General features: G+C 45.1%; 1 protein-coding gene across 1 annotated transcript; it reads left to right on the forward strand.

Annotated features, from left to right (window-relative positions):
• Positions 1–445: 445 nt before the first annotated feature.
• On the forward strand, positions 446–14,844 carry slc1a1 (solute carrier family 1 member 1). The gene is made up of 12 exons (XM_031725811.2): positions 446–803; positions 2,359–2,499; positions 7,448–7,540; positions 7,665–7,779; positions 7,859–7,901; positions 7,998–8,093; positions 8,313–8,497; positions 9,783–9,890; positions 11,439–11,561; positions 11,724–11,918; positions 13,663–13,797; positions 13,886–14,844. The coding sequence occupies exons 1-12, from the start codon at positions 704–706 to the stop codon at positions 14,124–14,126; spliced, it is 1,575 nt and encodes a 524-aa protein (XP_031581671.1). The 5' UTR covers positions 446–703; the 3' UTR covers positions 14,127–14,844.
• The last annotated feature ends 4,905 nt before the right edge of the window (positions 14,845–19,749 follow it).

Raw genomic sequence — 19,749 nt, forward strand, 5'->3', positions numbered from 1 at the left:
GGACAACACTGCTGTAGCCTGATTTTATGTTAAGATAGCGAGGATCCAGAAAAGTAAGAGTTTCTGACTTAGACAGGCTCTCCTGAGTTAGGACTCCGTCACTAGTTAACAAACATAAACCAATCAATCACGTGACGCCACGTTCAGCACCGACAGAAGATGGCGCTAAACATGTTTTTAAAACTTGCAGCTGGTATCTGTTAAACCCAGCGTCAGGCTTACATCTATGTCAGCTTTCATGATGTAATGTCCTGTTTAAGCTGGGCCCATCTGTCCTGTGTAACTCTAATATAATGACTCACTACAGTCACAGGAATGAGTTTCTTCTACAGCCTCATGAGTGTTTTTAAATGAACCTGCAGCTGCAAACGTGCTTCATGCAGTAAAATGGGGACCTCTGGGTGCATCATGTCTACAAATGGGGAAACATTAGCTGCTTTTTTAATCTACCTGGCACTCTCATGAAAAGAAGAAAAATGGGGGAAGGGTGATGGAGGAAAAAGCGAGTACCCCTCTCCGGCTCTCTGCCTGTATCACACACACCCTCCGTCTCTCTCACAGCATCAGCAGCGTCTGCATCCTTCAGCTGCTCGTCTGTCCTCCTGCTCCTCGGCTCCAGCTGACATTTAGATAACAGGAGTCGTGTGTGTCTGCAGGGGAGCATCGTTGTTTCTTCCAAAACAATCAAATAAAAAGCAGCACAATGGATATGATGGGCAACAAGGAGCGGCGGGTCGTGAGTATCAAAGCCCTGCTGAAGAGGAACTGGCTGCTGATGTCTACGATTGTATCCGTGGTGCTCGGTATGTGGAAGCCTCTGAGTCTCTGCTGACAGAACCAAGCGTCTCTGTCGTCTTATTATTATTTAATTGCTGTTTACTCCAATGCTGTGTTGTGCATTAGCTGGTTTGGCTAAGCAGTATCAATGTGTGCTGGGGGTGCATGCATTTTAATTTCATGTACAGACTGGAGGATGGTGCTTCACTGCTACAGGAGACATACATCTCTGTTTCTCTGGCAAACGTGACCAGACTGAGGTGACAGCTCACAGCGGCTGTGTGAGGTGTCCACGCCGAGGCAGCACAGCACGGTGCGCAAGCCCGTGGAATGAAAAGACTTTAAATGCGGTTTACGCTTGGTTCATATTAGCCTGCTGACCCGATTTAGATTAAATGTGCACGTGTTAACTAATATTAAACACATTTCGTGTGTCATTAATTACACCTTAGAGCTAAGAAGTTGTGCAGTCTGAGGACTGTGTTCAGTACAGATTTAGGAAGCAGAGGGAGACGGACAGCTGAGCTCTCTTGCAGCACTTGTTAACACAGTCACACAGTGTTATCAGCCTGACAGCAACTTTCAGATATATCAGGCAACATAAACATTAGAATAAAATGAACAGTATAATGATCCGTCTGCAGCAGCTGGATTCCCAACCAGGAAAAGCAGATACTAAGCCAGACCAGACCAAATGTTATTTTTGGACTCGATTCACAACAACTCCTATGTGGTAGCTAAAATGTCAGTCTTCTTTTTTGTGTAACTTCAAGGCTCATCTCAAGATGGACTCAAACACAGGACTGGATTTGAAGGCCAGATGTGTTACAGAGAGGTCTGATCACAGGTGATGCAGTTTAGGAACATGCCACACGAGGTGAGACAGGCAGGCAGGGAACGACTGGACAGCTTTAAAAAAGTCGCTTCACCAAAATGCGACTGCAGCTTCTACCTTGTGATAGAAATGTTCATGATAGATGAGAAATATGTTTGACAGACTTTAGGCCAACAAGTCTTTTACAACAGTTTAGATACCAGAAAACACTTTTTGGCTGGTAGGTAGGTGAGCTTTATCTGTAGCTGCAGGAAGTTTAGGCAGGGCCACGTTACCGGACGATGGCGACAGACCGATGACAAAGTCAACGGCGATACTTTTGACTAAGGCCATCTGGAAGAAGGTAGAGGTCTTTGTAAAGCCAGGCAGGCACATATTCACACACATCTTTGACTAAGATGAGCCCTGAAAGAGGACGAAACATTAAACGTAAAAAAGCAAATGAAATGTAAAAACTGGGAAGCCCATTCCCAGGGTCGGGTTCATTTAGCCGAACATCGCAAACTACACACTCTGTTTCTCGTGTGAAGGATTTGACGCACATGATGATGAAAGTCGTTGCAATTCTGTGTCTATTTAGATGACAAAGTATCAGTTGAAATGTCCTGAATGGATGTGCTTGTCGGCCCTGTTTCATATCACACATATAAACCAGCACAAGTGTTTTTTCAATGATTTGCCCTCTTTGGAAAGTCTGCTTTCTTTTAGGCAAAGCCATGATTTTACTGTGTCTTTGGCTCTTTCAGGGATCAGTCTGGGTGTTGTGGTCAGAGAGTACGCATCACTGTCACATCTCTACAAGCAGTACTTTGGCTTCCCAGGAGAGATCCTGATGCGAATGCTGAAGCTGGTCATTCTTCCTCTGATCATTTCAAGCATGATAACAGGTAACAGGGCCTGCCTGTGCAGTCCCATCCAGGTAACTCTGAGGTTAACCCTGAGCTTTCTGTACTACAAAGGTGGTTCACCTCTTACTAACACTAACCTGTTAAGGAGCAGGTTATGTTCACAGATTAGAGTTCATCAGGTTTTATATTTAACCATGACCCTCAAACCGACTGCAGATGAAGGAATAAAAATAAAACATGTCAGGACAGGTTGTGGTTCAAGCTGGAAATGCCACATTTTCAGGGATTCTCTCGTTTAAAACACGTTTGAAGTGTAGCATAGATTCTCTGCTGGGCTGTATGTTTTATATGGGCAGCTTGCTGAGCCATATCTAAGAAGCTTGGAAGCTTTAGATCATTTCCTCAGGGATTATTAAAGTATTCGGATACTTTCAGTCCTCTTTCAAACCATCAAAGCGTGTGCTCTCTGTCCAAACTGTGAACACTGGCATCCTCCAAATCTGATCAGGGTAAAGCTGCTTCTGTTTCCTCGGTAACCGTCCTGCTGTAGTTGTTTTCTGACAGTCTCCACTGTCTCAGCTGTCGGTGTGCAGGTGTAGAGTGAGACCACATCAAACCATCCAGATGGTTTCATCTGGATCTGGTGTTTCTGGACCTTGTCGGTGGAGTTTTTGATGTGAGTGTGTTCCCCACAAGGGCAGCTAGGATGGTGGTTTGTGCTGCTAACACTGGGTCTGAGTGGGACTGCTTCTTTGTGGACGGGGTACAGGGTACGGCGCCCCCTGGGTACAGACGGTGGCATGTAGGGCGGTAACTGATGACTTTATTGTTGTGTAGTTGTTCGTGGGGTCTCATCTTAAAGCTCCATAGGTGCTGTTGTCACTGAGCAGTGTGTCTCAGAAGGTCTTCACCCACTGCTCATGACTGTGGTGTCTCCCTGTTCTTGTCTGTATGGTCTAGAAATCAACTTGAAATGATACGTTTTTGTTTGCAGTGTCTAGAATTTGTAAGGTTGTCTTTCTTTTCCTTTAATGGGCCTGCTGAGCCTCGTCCTCACACTAAAGTAGGGGAGGGTGGGAGTGTTTTGAGTTCCTGCAGTCTGAGCTCAGTCTGCAGGGCATCTGTGGTGAAACACACCTGTCTTATCCTCACACTTAGAAGCTGGCTTTGTGCTCTCCATAACATAAACTCTGCTCTGTGTCCTCTGACTGTGAATCCACGGCACAGACTCTTGGGAACAAGCCTGCTGTGTCTTAGGTTGAAGTGCAGGTGGTTTCTATAATCTGCTAGTTGATTCCCTGTCATTCTGTCACAGTCCTGGGTGGGTGAGCCAGTGTTTTGGTTTTTGTATTATTGATCTTTGTTTCACTGCTAGTGTCGTGTTTCTGTTTTGTATTTCTAGTTCTTAGGTTTTGGTCCTTGTACTCCGTGTTCTGTTTCCTGTTTTACTTTGAAGGTCCATGTCTTGTATTCGTTTTGCTTCCTCCCTGTCTTGTCATGTTTAATTGGGTTCAGCTGTGTCTCCCTCCTGTGTGCCATTTCCTTGTTACCTTGTGTGTATATTTAGAGTGCTCTGTTCCCTTAAAGGCTGATTATCTCATGAGCCGTGTTGCATCTTCACTCACTGTGTTTATACACCACTCTGCATTTAATCATTGGTTATTATTCATTTTTGGCTCTCTTTCACAGTATGTCTTTTGTCCTGTCTCCCTCCCCTCACCCCCAACCAATCACAGCGGGTGGCCCCGCCCCTCCCTGAGCCTGGTTCTGCTGGAAGTTAGTTCCTGTTAAAGGGGAGTTTTTCCTTCCCACTGTCACCAAAGTGCTTGCTCCTTCCTCTGTATTGTTGTAGTGCCTTTACCTTACAGTACAAAGCACCTTGAGGTGACTGTGGCTGCGATTTGACACCATATAAATAAAACTGAATTGAATTTTCCACTTTCAGTAAGAAGGTTAAGACACTACAGTCACCTCAGTCAGAAACCCTGGTGACTGTAGAAGAGTTCTCTGACTAATCTTTTCACTGTGTTCGTGGTCTTATATCACGGCTCCCTGGTGAAGTGGATGAAGAAATAGCTCAGTCTTGTAGCTCATACATGAAATGAATGAAAAGAAGACAGAATATTTCACAGCTACGTTAGATTGATTTTGCCTCTGAAACAGTGATTTCAGCTGAGCACAGCTTCTTTATAACTATCACACTTTGCATCTTAAAATATTGTTCCACTGTTCATTAGTTACTGAGTTGGCTGCTGCTGTTGTTTCTAGATTTTCCTCATGCATTTCTCCTGAGGTTTGTCACCTGTGTACCTTCCCTTGGCCACTGACAGGATTGGTGTCAGGGTACCTGGATGGTTGACCTGCTGTTTCGGTTTTTGGACCTTGTTTATTGTTGTTATGCTTCTTAGTCTTTATTTGGCATTGTTTAGTGTTCTTGTGCCTCTTAGTGTCATCGAAAACTAGGGAACAAAACATTTCCAGGTACCAGGGGCAGCTCTGGGGTTCTGCCCAGGAACCTGCAGAGAAGGTTCAACAGTTCAGGGGGTGGTCGGGTGGCTGTGTGGGCTCAGCAGAGATGGAGAATCTAAGGGGCCATGAAGGTGTCCAGGTGCCATGTTTGGATCCTGCTAAAAGCAACAGAGACCCCCTGGTGGCGTGACCAGAAGCCGACAATGGTGACGGAGACCCTCTGGTGGTTTGGCTGGGGGCTGGCAACGATGGAGGATGCAGAACCTCTCTGAAGGCTCAGCAGCTGAGCAGCAGTGAAGATGGAGATCAGACCCTCTGACTTAGGCTCATGTGCAAGCAGTGAGAGACTCAGGTTCAGGCGACAAGGGAGTTTTGGGCCCCGGACCCTCTGACTGTCTTTCTGCTAACCAGAGCTGCACTCACCCTGCTTGAGCTGGCTGTCTGTAGCCGTTCCAACGGGACTCTTTGGGCTTCTGAGCTGCTGCTGCTGTAGTGAGGCCTGAGAGCTGGGCAGCTGCTGTGATGGAGAGTACCTGCTGGATCTAGAGAAGTGTTTGGGGTCAGTGCAACAGAGACGTTGTGGTGACCCCAGGTCTGTTTTTTCTGAGTCGGGGTCCATTGTATGGTCACATGTTTAGGAATAGAGACCACCTTTGCAGACTCAGATGTTGGAGTGAATAAACAAAAACTGACCTGAAAAAAATATCAAACCAAATAACTGAAAGGAAACAGATTCCAAAACGGGATATATGTGGAAAATGCACACGCAGGCAAACGGTATGAGATGAGAGAGAACTGTGGGGAGGCCATGAATACGCACCAGATGACCGGGGAACATGGGAAACACCAGGGGAACACATCTGAAAGCAATCACAGAAGACGAGGCAACGGAATCAAATAAATTAGATTTGAGATTTTTGGATGTTTTGGGCGAATGTGTAGAATAAAAAATGTAAAATAAAAAAATTGTACAGAATCGAATGTTTACAATTACAGAATGTGTTGAGACAAAATGATTTCACGACTGAACAGATCCAAAATGATCCAGACAGGATCAAATCTAAAAACAGTTTGCTAGCTGATAGAATGCTCTGTGGATATTAATGCACCTGCCAGACTGCCGGTCAGTTCCTCTGAAACATTTTTTGTATGTTATCTTACCAATACCTATTTAAATAACTCAAACGTGTCACAGCGAGGATGTGGACAAGTGGGTGAAAAAATGTGCCTCACAGACAACTCGGCATCAGCTTAGTGAAACAGCAGACAAAGGTAGGTGTAGACTTTTGCTACGTCAGACAGATTATTGTGAGAAAGTGCTGTCACTGCTTAGTGACGTTAAAGCTTATGAGCCCTGATGTGCTCAGGTAGACTAGAACAGTGCAATATAAGAACCAGTCTCATGCCACAGGATATACCCAAGAGAAGCTACAGCAAGTAAGAGTGCACGGGTTACTGAGGATACATGAGCAGGGCGTACCTTGTATGTTGGCTTTATGATAAACTTGGTTACACCAGCATCTCAGAGGTTCAGGTTTGGTTCTTAACTGTCGGTAAGCAGCTCACGTTCGAAACACTTTCTATTTCGTGCAGACAGTGAGAGACGTCATCATGGAGGCAGGTGAAACCGTGGTCTCCTACCATCTCTCTTCACTTGTGTTCCAATCACTGAAGCGTTGGAGGTAGTTCGTAAGAGATCACAGGATGAGCCCAACCTCAGCAACAGGACCACTCTCAGCATCCACCAAGTGTGTTTGACCTGTGTCTCAATTCCACCTGTTTCACATATGAGGGTCAGTTCTACAGGCAGAAACATGGGTTCCCAGTTTCATCGACTGTGGCCAGTTTTTATATGGATCTGTTGTCCTATCATGGAACAGCAGAAAGCTGATGTGGATAACAGCTGGGTGAAAATCAAATCTCTGCATGTTTATGGCTGCGTAGGTGCTCAGTCCTCTCAGGATGCTACAATTCACTGATCACATTAACAAACACATGAAGTTCATGAGAGAGGATATGAAAAATAACAGCTTTCTTAGACTAAAAGTTTCATCAGGGATGGGCAACATTTGAAAGTCAATATTTATCAAGAGCCAACAGATTTGGATCAGTGTTGAAGGTTTGACTCTCATCATCCACTGGAGCACAAACTGGGCGTCATCAGGACGCTACAACACAGAGTGAACACCATCCCCACTGACACAGCAGCCAGGGAGGCAGAAGAACAGCACATCAAGAAGGCCCTGAGTAAATGTGGTTATCCCAGCTGGACTTTTGTCAAAGCTGGGAAGGCTCCTAAAGAAAGCTCCAGCTGATCCAGGAGAGAAGGTCAACCGCTGCCTAAGCGAAGGCCTTTGTCTTAGTCACTTCATCACTGTGTGTGATTCACCCTGGTAAGAACTGAACCTGTAGTACAGAAAAGCCGGAGTTAACCCTGAAGTTACCTGGATGAGCCTGAACCCTGATGTGTGAGGTGATCCTTTGTTTTAAATACAGTAAACGTGTTTCTTACCAACAGGTGTTGCAGCCTTAGACTCCGAGGTGTCAGGAAAGATCGGTCTGCGAGCTGTCGTTTATTACTTCTCAACAACTATCATTGCAGTTGTTCTTGGTGAGTTACATTTTAATTAATAATTCATTTTATATGCAGCGTATAAAATGAATGGTTGATATGGCTGTTTTCAGTAATGCTGTCATATAAATATATAGCTACTAAGTGGCGTCTTCCTTGACAGGAATTATTTTAGTGATGACTATCAAACCAGGCGTGTCTCAGACAGCTGAGCATATCGACAGAGCTGGGACTCCTCCTAATGTCACTACAGTTGATACACTGTTGGACCTGCTCAGGTGAGTTTCTAACCATGTAGATCGTGGCTCACATTTAGTTCTTCTGCTCACCTGCTGCTTTTTCCTTTCCCACTGACAGAAACATGTTTCCTGAAAATCTGGTGCAGGCTTGTTTTCAGCAGGTAAGACGATGACCACAAATCCTGTTATTCCAATCTGCCTTAGAGTTTGTCATCGTGTGATTCTGACACTGTGGAACGTGTCCAATTCCACTCTAGTACAAAACAAAACGCAAGGAACTGGAGCCTCAAAAGCTTTCAGTGAATAGCAGCACAGTGCCCCCTCTCACGACCACGATCATGACTGTGATGGAGGTAGGTGTACTCATTACACTGTGGTGACATCAGTCTCATGTTTCTGCACCTGGCAGCCAGCGTCTCGTTTAATGGATTGGCCCAATAATGAGTTATAAGCAGGCTGAGATCAGTCAGCTGTAGTGCTGCAGAGCTCATGAGTGGATCTAGTGTGTCTGTGGAAGCAGCTTTCTGGCCCGCTCATTGATCAGTGAATTATCTTTTTCCTTCTCTTGGCAGAACATCACGAAGGACTACAAAATCGTCGGCACGTACTCCGATGGAATCAATGTGTTGGGGCTCATTGTGTTCTGTGTAGCCTTCGGCCTGGTCATTGGGAAGATGGGAGAAAAGGGTCGAATTCTCCTGGATTTTTTTGATGCCCTAAATGAAGCAACCATGAAACTGGTCCAGATAATTATGTGGTATGTAAACTACAGCAGTGTGCTCCTGTGGAGCCCTGAAATGACACAAAAATAACAAAGCATCAAGGAAAAGAAAAACTACACAGTGAAACGGTGAAACCAACCTTCCTAATCAGTTTTCCGGCTCAGGTTCACAGAGGGAACCTTTGTTTTGGATAAGCAGTTAAGAAAACTGATGATTGGGATGTTGAAAATGTTCCTGTATAATTTTATTACTTTATCTGACCCACTTAATTGAGGCTGTCTGACAGTGAGTCCAAGGATTTTGTTCCCATACCTGATGGCAGTCAGGGGGCCGTTGCCCAGCCATCACCAACCCAGTCATGCTGAACGATTACAGGCAGCATACCAATCTCCACGGCCTCTCCACACCCTTTCACATCTGTCACATCTGTCCCACGTGCTCGAGGTAAACCTGCTCTCATCTGTGAAAGCCAAAACTTGATGGACCTGCCAGTTCTGGTGCTCTATGGCAAATTACAGTCACAGGGCCCACTATAGGACACTGGGCCCTTGTTTCTGATTGGTCAGAGACATTGACATCAGCGGCCGACTAGAGTTCATTCTTTAGGGCTCTGTCAGTGCTCCTCCTGGTCCTTCTTGCACAGAGCAGCAGATGCCAGTCCTGCTGATGTCTTAAGGACCTTCTGCAGCACTTTCCCGCTCTGGCAGAGTGACCGCCTGTCTCCTCACCGTGCTGGGAGACACAGTAAACCTTCTGGTAATGGCAGTCATAGTTGGACCAGGTATCACCTGATCCTCATAGTGACACTGACCAAACCAGAGAAAAAGGTGCAAAAACAGAGGAGATAAGGAGAGGAACAATGTTAGGTGTCTCTAACTACAAACACCACTGTAGTGTTGGGTTGTTTGGGCGCCGCCAGTGTGCCTGTTGTTCATTTCATCAGGGTTCGAGTCTGATCCGCAGCCTGCTTCCCCCCTCTCTCTCTCTCTCTCTCTCTCTGCTTTCCTGTCATTTCTTCACTGTATCTGTCAGTAAAGCTGAAAAAGGCTAAAAGTTATAAAGCCAACCCCGTCTGCTTCTAACTGACGAGCAGGAGTTTGACCTGATGCAATACTCCAACTGAAAAGCGTACCTTTCATTTTTTTGTGTAAACCTACTAGATTAACTACATTTCCCAGTAGTAACAACATTATTTTCAAATCATTACCTGCTTCCAGTAACTTCTACCTCCAGGTCACATTTGTTATTGTCGAGCTGTGTGAGGAGGATGTGTTCATCGTGGCACTGAAGCAGCTTCCCCCACCACCTTTGTCTTTGCAGCTACATGCCAGTAGGGATCCTGTTTCTCATTGCTGCAAAGATCATCGAGGTAGAAGACTGGGAGATCTTCAGGAAGATGGGTCTCTATATGGTGACGGTGCTGAGCGGGTAAGCTTTCCCATTACTCTCCATCCGGGCTTTATGGCCGACATTTGGACCGATTCTCCCTCCTGTGTACGATAAAAGCTGAGCTCTGTGTGAGCGCTGATAAGGGCGAAGGACATTTAAAACTGCTCAACCTGCAAGAATGCAGTAATGAAAGCTTCACTCATGCCTCTAAATGTACGAGGCACAATTAACGACTGTACTATAAAAAATCCCCTCAGTTAACCCAGAAGGTGAGTCCAAGGTTCTGAGTGGATTGTGTGAAATCATCTCCTGGTTCCTAATGCAGCAGACGAGGCTTGTTGCACTGTTTTGAAGAGTGAAGCTGGGACAGTCCTCCACACACCTGCCTTTTTATTCATTGGTGTCAAAATGAACCCTGAACTTTATTCCTTCATTGGAAGCCTTTCATCAGCGTGCACGCTGTGGCTGTGAGTGTGTATCAGTCACAGCATGCACGCTGATATTTAGTCTGTGAGAAGTGCAGTGTGCACAAAATCATGTTCCAGCATGAAAGAAATGCATCACTTATAAAAAGAAGTATCACTGGAGGCTTGTAGCTGATGTCTGCAGAGAATAAATACACGTTTGAATAATGTTCACTCTGTACTTCAGATCACATTATGTCAGCTATGGCTGAAGCTAAATCTGTTGTAGACCCAACATATTTTTGCACTTTCATCCAGTTTAGCACAATTTTATGTAAAGCCAGTTTACAACAACGTTAACTTCACGGCCCTTTGTGATAGCCACATGATATTAAAGACAGGACCTCGGCCCTTTGAACCAGAAACCCTTGAGCAAAACTCATGAAAGCAGAGCGAGTGTCTGTCTCCAGAAGTCCGACGAGCAGCTGGTTCCCCGCAGTTCAATGCTCCGGCTCCCATTCAGAAATTGTAGGAACCACAGGTCGGCCTGCCCTCCCACAGTGAAGTGCTCTCTGGGGATAATAAGATGGGAGCTCAGAGATATGATGTTGGGAGACTCTGGGAGAACGGACACATCCTGGTCAAAGATTACTGAAAGACAAATGGGAGAGTCGTAGCTATACGTCTGCTTCATGCTCATCCGTATTAGTTCAGCTCTCCTGTATGCTGATTGGCTCACCGGGGCTCTCTCACTGCATTATTAGATATTAGAAAGCATCTTGAAATGACAAGATGACAAAATTGCATTAAATTGAATTATGTCTATGGAAACTTCAAAGTGCCATCTGCAGCTATTTCATGTATCATTCAGGCCACTGAAGCATGTTCAGTTCACAGCCAGTTTGACTGAAGTGTATTTCTTCCCAGTGGTAAAAGCTCGTGGATACTAAAGTATTTAGAATAAGCTACCATGTTTTACATGTACAGATGATAGAAACAACAGGATTCCCTTAGAGAAGTGTCAATAATTAAACATAGGTGAAAGGAGCATAAACAGCTCTCACTGAGTCTGAGAGAGTCCCACGTGTCTGTTTATTTTTCTTCAAATTTCTTCTTGTAATATTTTTGTAACACAGTGTAATTCCCTCTGCGGTTCCATAACGCGGTGTGTTTTGTCCCTCAGTCTAGCTATCCACGCCACCGTCTGTCTGCCCCTCATCTTCTTTGTCATTGTGAGGAAGAATCCGTATACGTTCACTCTGGGCATGGCTCAGGCCCTGGTGACGGCGCTGATGATCTCCTCCAGGTCAGAGTCTGATTTTTCATATTTGTGTAATTAGACTAAACAGCTTCCCAAACATTTATTTTCAGGGCACAAGGACTTTTTCCTTTTCTTTTAATGAATCTAAAGCACTGTGATGTCTGAGAGGACTACAGAATACTTACTGGCTCTCGTCATGTCTTCCAGCTCGGCTACCCTGCCTGTCACCTTTCGATGTGCCGAGGAAAACAACTGCATCGACAAGAGGATCACCCGCTTTGTGCTCCCAGTCGGTGCAACCATTAACATGGACGGCACAGCGCTGTACGAGGCAGTGGCTGCTATCTTCATCGCCCAGCTGAATGATTATGCTCTAGATGTAGGCCAGATTGTTACCATCAGGTACGTCACTGTTACTGCTGCGAGTATAACTTTAAAGACAACTTTATAGTTTTAACATTAGGATTCTTTAGGAAAACTGCCGTTAACCTGCGTCTCAGAAGGACTCGATAATATCCTGCTTGTCATGTAAATGGAGAGTCTTCTTCACACGCTGAGCCTAATTATGGAGTTCCACAGGGTTCAGTGCTAGGACCAGTTCTGTTCACATTATACATGCTTCCATGTATAATGTGAACAGCAAGAGTCCTGACAGGGACTAGAAAGAGAGAGCAGATTTCTCCTGTATTGGCTTCCCTTCATTGGCTTCCTGTTAAATCCAGAATTGAATTCAAAATCCTGCTCCTCACATACAAGGTCTTAAATAATCAGGCCCCATCTTATCTTAATGACCTTGTAGTACCATATCACCCTATTAGAGCACTTCGCTCTCACACTGCAGGCCTACTTGTTGTTCCTAGAGTATTTAAAAGTAGAATGGGAGGCAGAGCCTTCAGTTTTCAGGCCCCTCTTCTGTGGAACCAGCTTCCAGTTTGGATTCAGGAGACAGACACTATCTCTACTTTCAAGATTAGGCTTCAAACTTTCCTTTTTGCTAAAGCATATAGTTAGGGCTGGACCAGGTGACCCTGAATCCTCCCTTAGTTATGCTGCAATAGACGTAGGCTGCCGGGGATTCCCATGATGCACTGTTTCCTTTTCATTCACCTCTTGTGAGTGTTTATACACCCCTCTGCATTAATCAGTTTACATATTATTTTCAGTAGTTTTTAGTTATTATTAATCTCTGTCTCTCTTCCACAGCATGTCTTTATCCTGTCTTCCTTCTCTCAGCAGATGGCCCCGCCCCTCCCTGAGCCTGGCTCTGTTGGAGGTTTCTTCCTGTTAAAAGGGAGTTTTTCCTTCCCACTGTCGCTGAAGTGCTTGCTCAGAGGAGATCATCTGATTGCTGGGGTTTTATCTGCTGTCTTTGAATGATTGTAGGGCTTTTGTGCCTTGAGGCAGCAGTTTTCTGGCATGACATCAATTGAATTGAACTGAGAGTGGACATGAGTGTCATGGACTGGTTTCACTCCAACTCCTAATAGGAGAAAAATTTACCAGATTCAAAGCTTTGTGAGACAAAAAGGAAATCCAGAAAATCCAGTGTACTGATTGCTGACCTCAACATTTCCTACAAAAGTGAATTATTCAGCATTTTCTTCCCAATTTTTGAGCTGCAGCTGTGCATCAGTTGCTTTGAAGGGGGCATCCAGTCTGCCTCTTAGGTGACTGCCTTGCTCAATGTCCAAATCATGTGAAGGAGCAGTGGCTCCACTTTGAGCCTCTCCTGAAGGACCAATCAGCCGGTCTCTAAGGCTGAGCCTAGAGACCACAGAGGAAGCTAATTTCTGCCACTTGTCTCCATAATCTTGTGCTTCTGGTCATTACTCACAGCTAATGGTCATAGGTGAAGCTATGATTATAGCCTGCCCCTTTGCTTTCATGTTCTGTTCACCGCAGCATCTATCAGTCTGGCTGTTCATCACCTGCTTCATTCTGCCTTCGCTCACCAACACGGTCCCAGGATGCTTAGATTTCATGTTAATGTCGATGACAGTGTCCAAACCCAGCACACGAGAAAAGAAGAGCATCATTTCTTTTTATCCTTTTAACCTTGAAGGGGCGTGGCTTTATATCACCTTTGGTTGGAAGATGTTTTTGTGGTTTGTGAAAAATAATTGTTACATTGTTCTTTGTGTTTCAGTATAACAGCCACAGTCGCCAGCATTGGAGCTGCAGGAGTCCCTAATGCTGGGCTTGTCACCATGGTGATAGTTTTAACAGCTGTTGGCTTACCTGCAAGTGATGTCACTCTGATAGTTGCAGTCGATTGGCTACTGTGAGCTTTTGTCTATTGTCTTTTTGTGCTGACTTTCTTCTGTCTTTGTGAAAACTGCTGTAGATTCACTGTGACTGTCGTGTTTCAGGGATCGGTTCCGCACTATGATCAACGTCCTTGGCGATGCGTACGGAGCTGGCATTGTTCAGAAACTCTCCAAGAGGGAACTAGAACGGATGGACCTGACATCAGACATGGATGTCGCCAACCCTTTTGCCCTGGAAGCTGCTTTGGATGACGAAGAGTGTGAGAAGAAGTCCTACGTGAACGGAGGCTTCACGGTTGACAAGACGGATGCGATCTCCTTTACGGAGACGTCCCAGTTTTAGCCTCTGGCTGGCTCGTGCACGGAGAGAAGCTATCCATCCGGACCCATCCAAGGACACACGTTAGCAATAGCAGCCTTCATTAAGCTAACCGAAGATTGCCACCCTTCAAGCTGGGCGTTTACAACTACGACTAGATTAAAGTGCTTCCTTCATTATCTCAGATCATGCCATGATTTTAAAAAGTCTTTTTCCTCAATAAGAGTGTTTCTTTTCTCGCAAAGATGAACTCACACGAAGAGCTTTTTGCTAGTGTGTGTGTGTGTGTGTGTGTGTGTGTGTGCGCGCATCTTTTTAGGTGAGCCTGACTTTTGCAAAAAACACAGTATCAAGTAAACACTGCTTCATAAATAAAAATAAAAAACTAACTGTGCTCCCTGTATAGACACTAATCCTTTCTTTGCATGGCTCTGTCGAGTGTGTATGTCCCACGATGCAGTGCTTGTATATCTATCTGTGTCTTTAAACTGTGCCAAACTTGTTTCTCACCAAGCTGCATGAAGCAAAGTGTTTATACTGGTTACAGACTGGTTTCCTGTGTGCGCCTTTCAGAGACTGGACAGTCTGATAAAGTCAGTCAACACTGTGGAATTTGAGTAAAGTTTTATCAGAACCGAAACTCTAACATTTCCTGTCACGTTGCAGAATAAGAATGAATAATCATGTATGTATTCAGTCAGTGTGGGGAAACATATGGACCCCAAATAAATACCTACTACAACACGGGCATACAGATTTATGTGTCAGAACATAGAGAATCCCAGTGTGTGACTGTGTGTTTCACTGTGTTCACGGTATGTGTCCAAACGCTTTTACACCAGCGGCTCCACCATCACATGCAGATGTAACAGGTTATAATAGTGACACACGTGGTCAGCGGTTAGAAACAGCCTTACTCGCTGTGATGTACGTTGTTATATTTTGGCAGGTGAGATTAGATGATTACTGATCTCTGTGCAATAAATGTGAACCAAGAGTCACGAAGCCGTGAGCTTTATTTGCATGAATCCTGGAAAAGTTTTTAAAAGTAATACAGCTCCTAAAACTGAAGTGTCATTTTAACACATTTGTGCATGACTGAAAAAGGATAAGTTATGTAACGCCCCCTTTAATTATTTAAGGGAACTTATTACTTTGAACAGTCTTGACCAGGTATAGCAAACCAGTTTTTCACAGCCCACTTTGACCTCGGTGGGGCCAGTGGAAATACACAACAGTGTCCCTGTCCTTTAATTCTAGATATATGATTACGTACATTTATATACACTTTTGTTAATTCCCTGTGGACCCCGTTGTAGTGGGAAAACAGGAACTTTCCTGTCATTTAAATCTTTATCTGTTAGGTAATTATTTTGGAGTTGGGGGTGAGGGGGGAGTGGCAGTCTTTAATAGGAAGAGCCTTCACCGGGCCAATTCTGGCCCCCGGGCCTTATGTTTCACCCCCTGGTCTGGGCTAATGGTCAGCACTGTACACAACCGTTCCCTTAATTCTTATTTAAAAAAACCTTTTCTCTTAGTTTTCCGTTCCCAGAGCTGCACTTCAAAATGCTGACTGCAAATTTCAGGGTTGCATTAAAAGGTCATTTAAGAAGCTTGATAATTAGTGAATCAGGCGTCTCAGAGCTGCCTTTATGTTATCATGACCACGATAACCGGATCCACTGTTCACCATTCAGCAGGACAGGAAATGGAAAAATTAAGTAGGATTTTATATATAAAGCTACAAACGTTCAGCGCTTGAGAACTGAAACTGCTGAGATTTCTTTATTATTTTCTGTCCTTCTGTTTGTCTGTTTATCTTCAGGCTCAGGTTTTACAGTGATGGGCTCCAGTGGAGTGTCAGCGTTGGTGAAAGATGAGAGAAGAGGAACGGAGGAAGGTGTGCGGAGAGGCAGCGAGACAGAAGGAAAGGCAGGAGTGTTGGGAACATGACAGAAGAAGGATAATCGTGATATTCTGTGTGTGGGAGACCAAAGCAAGGCCAGGAGCAACAGATGGGGATTCAAGTCGGTATAGATGGGAGTGAAGTGAAGCTGTGCTGATGCTGAAGAAAAGTATGTGGATAGTGTTGGTGGGTATGAAGAGAGTGTCTGAAAGCAGACAGAAAGAAAACATGATACAGAAATAGTTTTCTATACGAGATCACTGCAAAGTGCAGCTTCACCTGACGTCCAGCTACTGTTACTGGTTTATATTAAGATTTAAAAGTCTAGCTGGTGTTGCTTTCAGAGCTGCACATGATTATCTGCAGCTAGCAGGTTGTGGATGCTGTCCATCAACAGTCTTCTTTCTTCAGCTCATGTTTTCAAGACAAACATTTCAAAAAGTAGCAGGTGGTGGCGTTGTCAGCACGGCAGACTGATGCATGAACAAAGCTAATGAAGAAGAAAACAGTGATAGATGATGGGACCCTGCTGTGAAGCACACTGGGCGACACAGCTGTGCAGGAAGTGCACTTTTATCACAGCTGACTGCTTTTTAAACCAGCTGGTAAGACCAAATTCATGCTACTGGTTTTCAAACGTGAAGCATAACTTTTGCTTCTGTTCCTGCTGATTCAGTGAGTTTTGGTTGGAGCGTGACGAAACCTTTGAAATCTGTGAGATGTTTTCTGCAGAGACACCGTTTGTCTGTGTTACTGTCAGGTGAGCTAGTGAAGCCACACTTTATCTGAGCTTTTAGCTGAGATTCTGATCTTTCTGTGGAGACCATACATGTCTACATTTAAATAACACAGCTGGCAGCACAGAGACCAGATGTTCCCCTCTATCACCTCGTAGCTTTGGGGTTCAACAGGTGGAAGCACCTCCTCAGGAATCTTAAGCTCTGTTTCAGGTCATCTCCTGCGTCGGTGTCCTGAAAGAGACACTGACCGACCAGGGCACATTGTTCATGTCTTACATAATAAAGGAACTGTGGAACTTACTGGGTGTTAAAATCTGTTGGGACCAGCGTCTGCCACCCTCAGACTGAAGTGCTGGTGGAGCAGCTGAACGAGACAAAGTCCACGATTCACACGCTCATTCACGGGGACAACACAGGTGGGACTGCAGGCTAGAAGCTCTGATGTTTGCAGAGGCCTGAGGAACTGCAGACCTGCACAGGATTTTCTCCCTTTGAGTCGCTGTTGTGCAGGAAGCTGTCAAACAATCATTTATATTTATATTTCTGAGATCATTCTCTGTTTGCAGCACCTTTCCACACCTGCCTAAAACTTTTGCACAGTGCTGCAACTCAAGGTAGAAACAAGATATTTTACTCTGAGCGATGCAGGAATGTGAAAACACTCTGAGCCTGATGGACCAAGAAAGCAAAGGCATTACTTTGGAAACGTTTTGATTGTGTTCACAGTGGACACACTACGACCTAAAATCTTAAAACAGCTGCTTTCCCACGTGCGTGTTGGAGTTTGTTTGTTTGCTGGTCTGACAGCAATGACGCTGTCACTTATCCTGACTCGCACACACAACGACACAACCACGCTGTTCCAGCAGACACAGGACAGCGACTTAGTTTCTTCACTGGTTTATTGGGATCCTTGGAAATGTAACCAAAGATTTTGTGTAAACGGGCTCCTTTTCTTCAGAGTACTTTGTCCCCGTTCCTAAATTTCAAATTCACTCCCCCTATAGTTTAGCCACCAAAACAACCAGAAGGCAAAATATATAACGATGCTCCGTTATTCTTGATAAATGGGCTGCAAAGCCGAGCACTGTGGCCTCGATGAGGCGTAAGAGTTAGAGCCAAGGTGTAGGCAGCACTATCTCTGTGTGAAGTCATGTGGAAGATGGTGAATCACAGTCATCAGGTCTTTGTAGGGCACTCTCTCACAGGGAGAAGGACTCAGGTTCTTTATGGTGGTCAGAGGTTCTAAATCTGCTGTAGCTTCTGCAAGCGCAGCTTCATTTTCTACAGCTTGATGCATTCGATTCTGGCTGTAATGTAACAGTTATATTATTAGTCTGTGTGACATTACAGAGGAGTGTGAACCAAGACAACCTCAGGAACACTGGGTTAATTTCATTCATCACCTCACCTGTGCTGATGTGTGAGCGCTCCCACTGTCCACAGACAGCTTCCTCTACAGAGGGCGGGGCATTTACACCAGCGCTCCCCAACCTTTTCTGCACCACAGACCAGTTTTAATTTCACAGACCGGCCTTTAAGGTGTTGCAGATAAATGCAGCAAAATAAAACCAGTACTGGTACCAAAAAAAGAAGCTTTATTCATAACACATGAGAAAAGACTCAGGGAAACCAGATTAACGAAAAAATGACAAAAAATAATGATAAAGACTCTGAAAACCATAAATTTCACACCCGAGCCTCAACTCTCTCGGCCCGGTACCAAACGATTCATGGACGGTCCGTGGCCCGGGGGTTGGGCACCGCTGATGTAGAAGTATTCCCTCCACCACCCGACTGCGTCCTCAGTAGAAGTCCGCAGCACCCATCCACACCATACACCATGTGAGTAAATACCACTTTCCCTCTCCGGTCACCTGACATAAACGCTGACTCAGCAAACCCTCCCCCACCCCAGTCTCTGTATCAGCTACAGTCAGGCTGACACTCTGGTCGGTGCCCGTCAGCCGCCTCTCGGGTCCCACTTAACCCGACCTGATCTCCTCTTTCACCTCCAGTGTCCACCATGTGCTTCAGGGATCGTCATCACCACCTTATGACCACAGGCAGCTGCTTCAGCAGTGGAGGGACAGAGCAGGGTCCACTCTGACCCACGGGCCCCAGAAATGGTGCCGATGCTCTGCTGGATGTGGGAACTGAAGATCTTACACTTTCAGCGAGCTCTCACTATATATCTGACTCACTCCATTTGATTCAGTTTTATTTCTGTAGCACAGACAAAACCCCAACAATCAAACGGTTTATTTCCAGCAAGCATTTGGCGACAGTGGGAAGGAAAAACGTCTTTAACAACCTGTCCTGCAGGTTTAGGAAGCAGAAGCATGTCTAAATGTTTTGTTGTGCAAACGCGTTTGCTTTTCCAAGAGGAGCACTGTAAACACACCGCGGGCTCCTCCTCTTAATCCTTTTTAAATGTATTTTATTTTATTACTGACATTATCTGTGTGTCTGTGTGGGTATGATGCTGCAGCAGACAGGTGGAGAAAGGAGATGTGGTGGAGGAACAGAAAAATAAAAGAGCCAGAAAGAGAGAAAAGAAGGTGAGGATGAAGTCAGCAGACATGATGAACCTCCATCTGCTGCATCGCAGAAAACAAAGGGACACAAATGTGTCTGTGAGTGTCATGAATGTGAGAATTAGGCTGAGAGAAACAACCAGTTAGAAACCATATTACTTAATGTTTTTTAGGGCAGAGTAGTAGTTTCACTGATTAGTGTGTGTCACCGGCTTCAGATGAAGTTTTATCTGCATTGCAGTGAAGATGTATGCTGTGCCTCTGAATGATGCTGCCTGAGGGTTTGAATGTGTCAGGCCTGTGCAGTGTCACCCTCTGCCTGCTAACCCAACTTATCAGTAGATGCTCAGCTTTACCACAGCGGCCAAGACATGCAGCTGCAGATGTAATGAAACAATGACAAAACTGATCATCAGCCTGAGAGGACCATACACGGGCTTTCCTGTCAGATCACTCACCTTCAC

The sequence above is a fragment of the Oreochromis aureus genome, linkage group 3 (assembly GCF_013358895.1).
Source record: "Oreochromis aureus strain Israel breed Guangdong linkage group 3, ZZ_aureus, whole genome shotgun sequence".
Taxonomy (NCBI): Eukaryota; Metazoa; Chordata; class Actinopteri; order Cichliformes; family Cichlidae; genus Oreochromis; species Oreochromis aureus.

Coding starts and splice junctions, on each gene's coding strand:
- slc1a1 (XM_031725811.2), top strand. CDS start 704: ATGGATATGATGGGCAACAAGGAGCGGCGGGTCGTGAGTATCAAAGCC. Junction 2,500..7,447: donor CATTTCAAGCATGATAACAG/GTAACAGGGCCT, acceptor TCTTACCAACAG/GTGTTGCAGCCTTAGACTCC. Junction 11,562..11,723: donor GCGCTGATGATCTCCTCCAG/GTCAGAGTCTGA, acceptor CATGTCTTCCAG/CTCGGCTACCCTGCCTGTCA.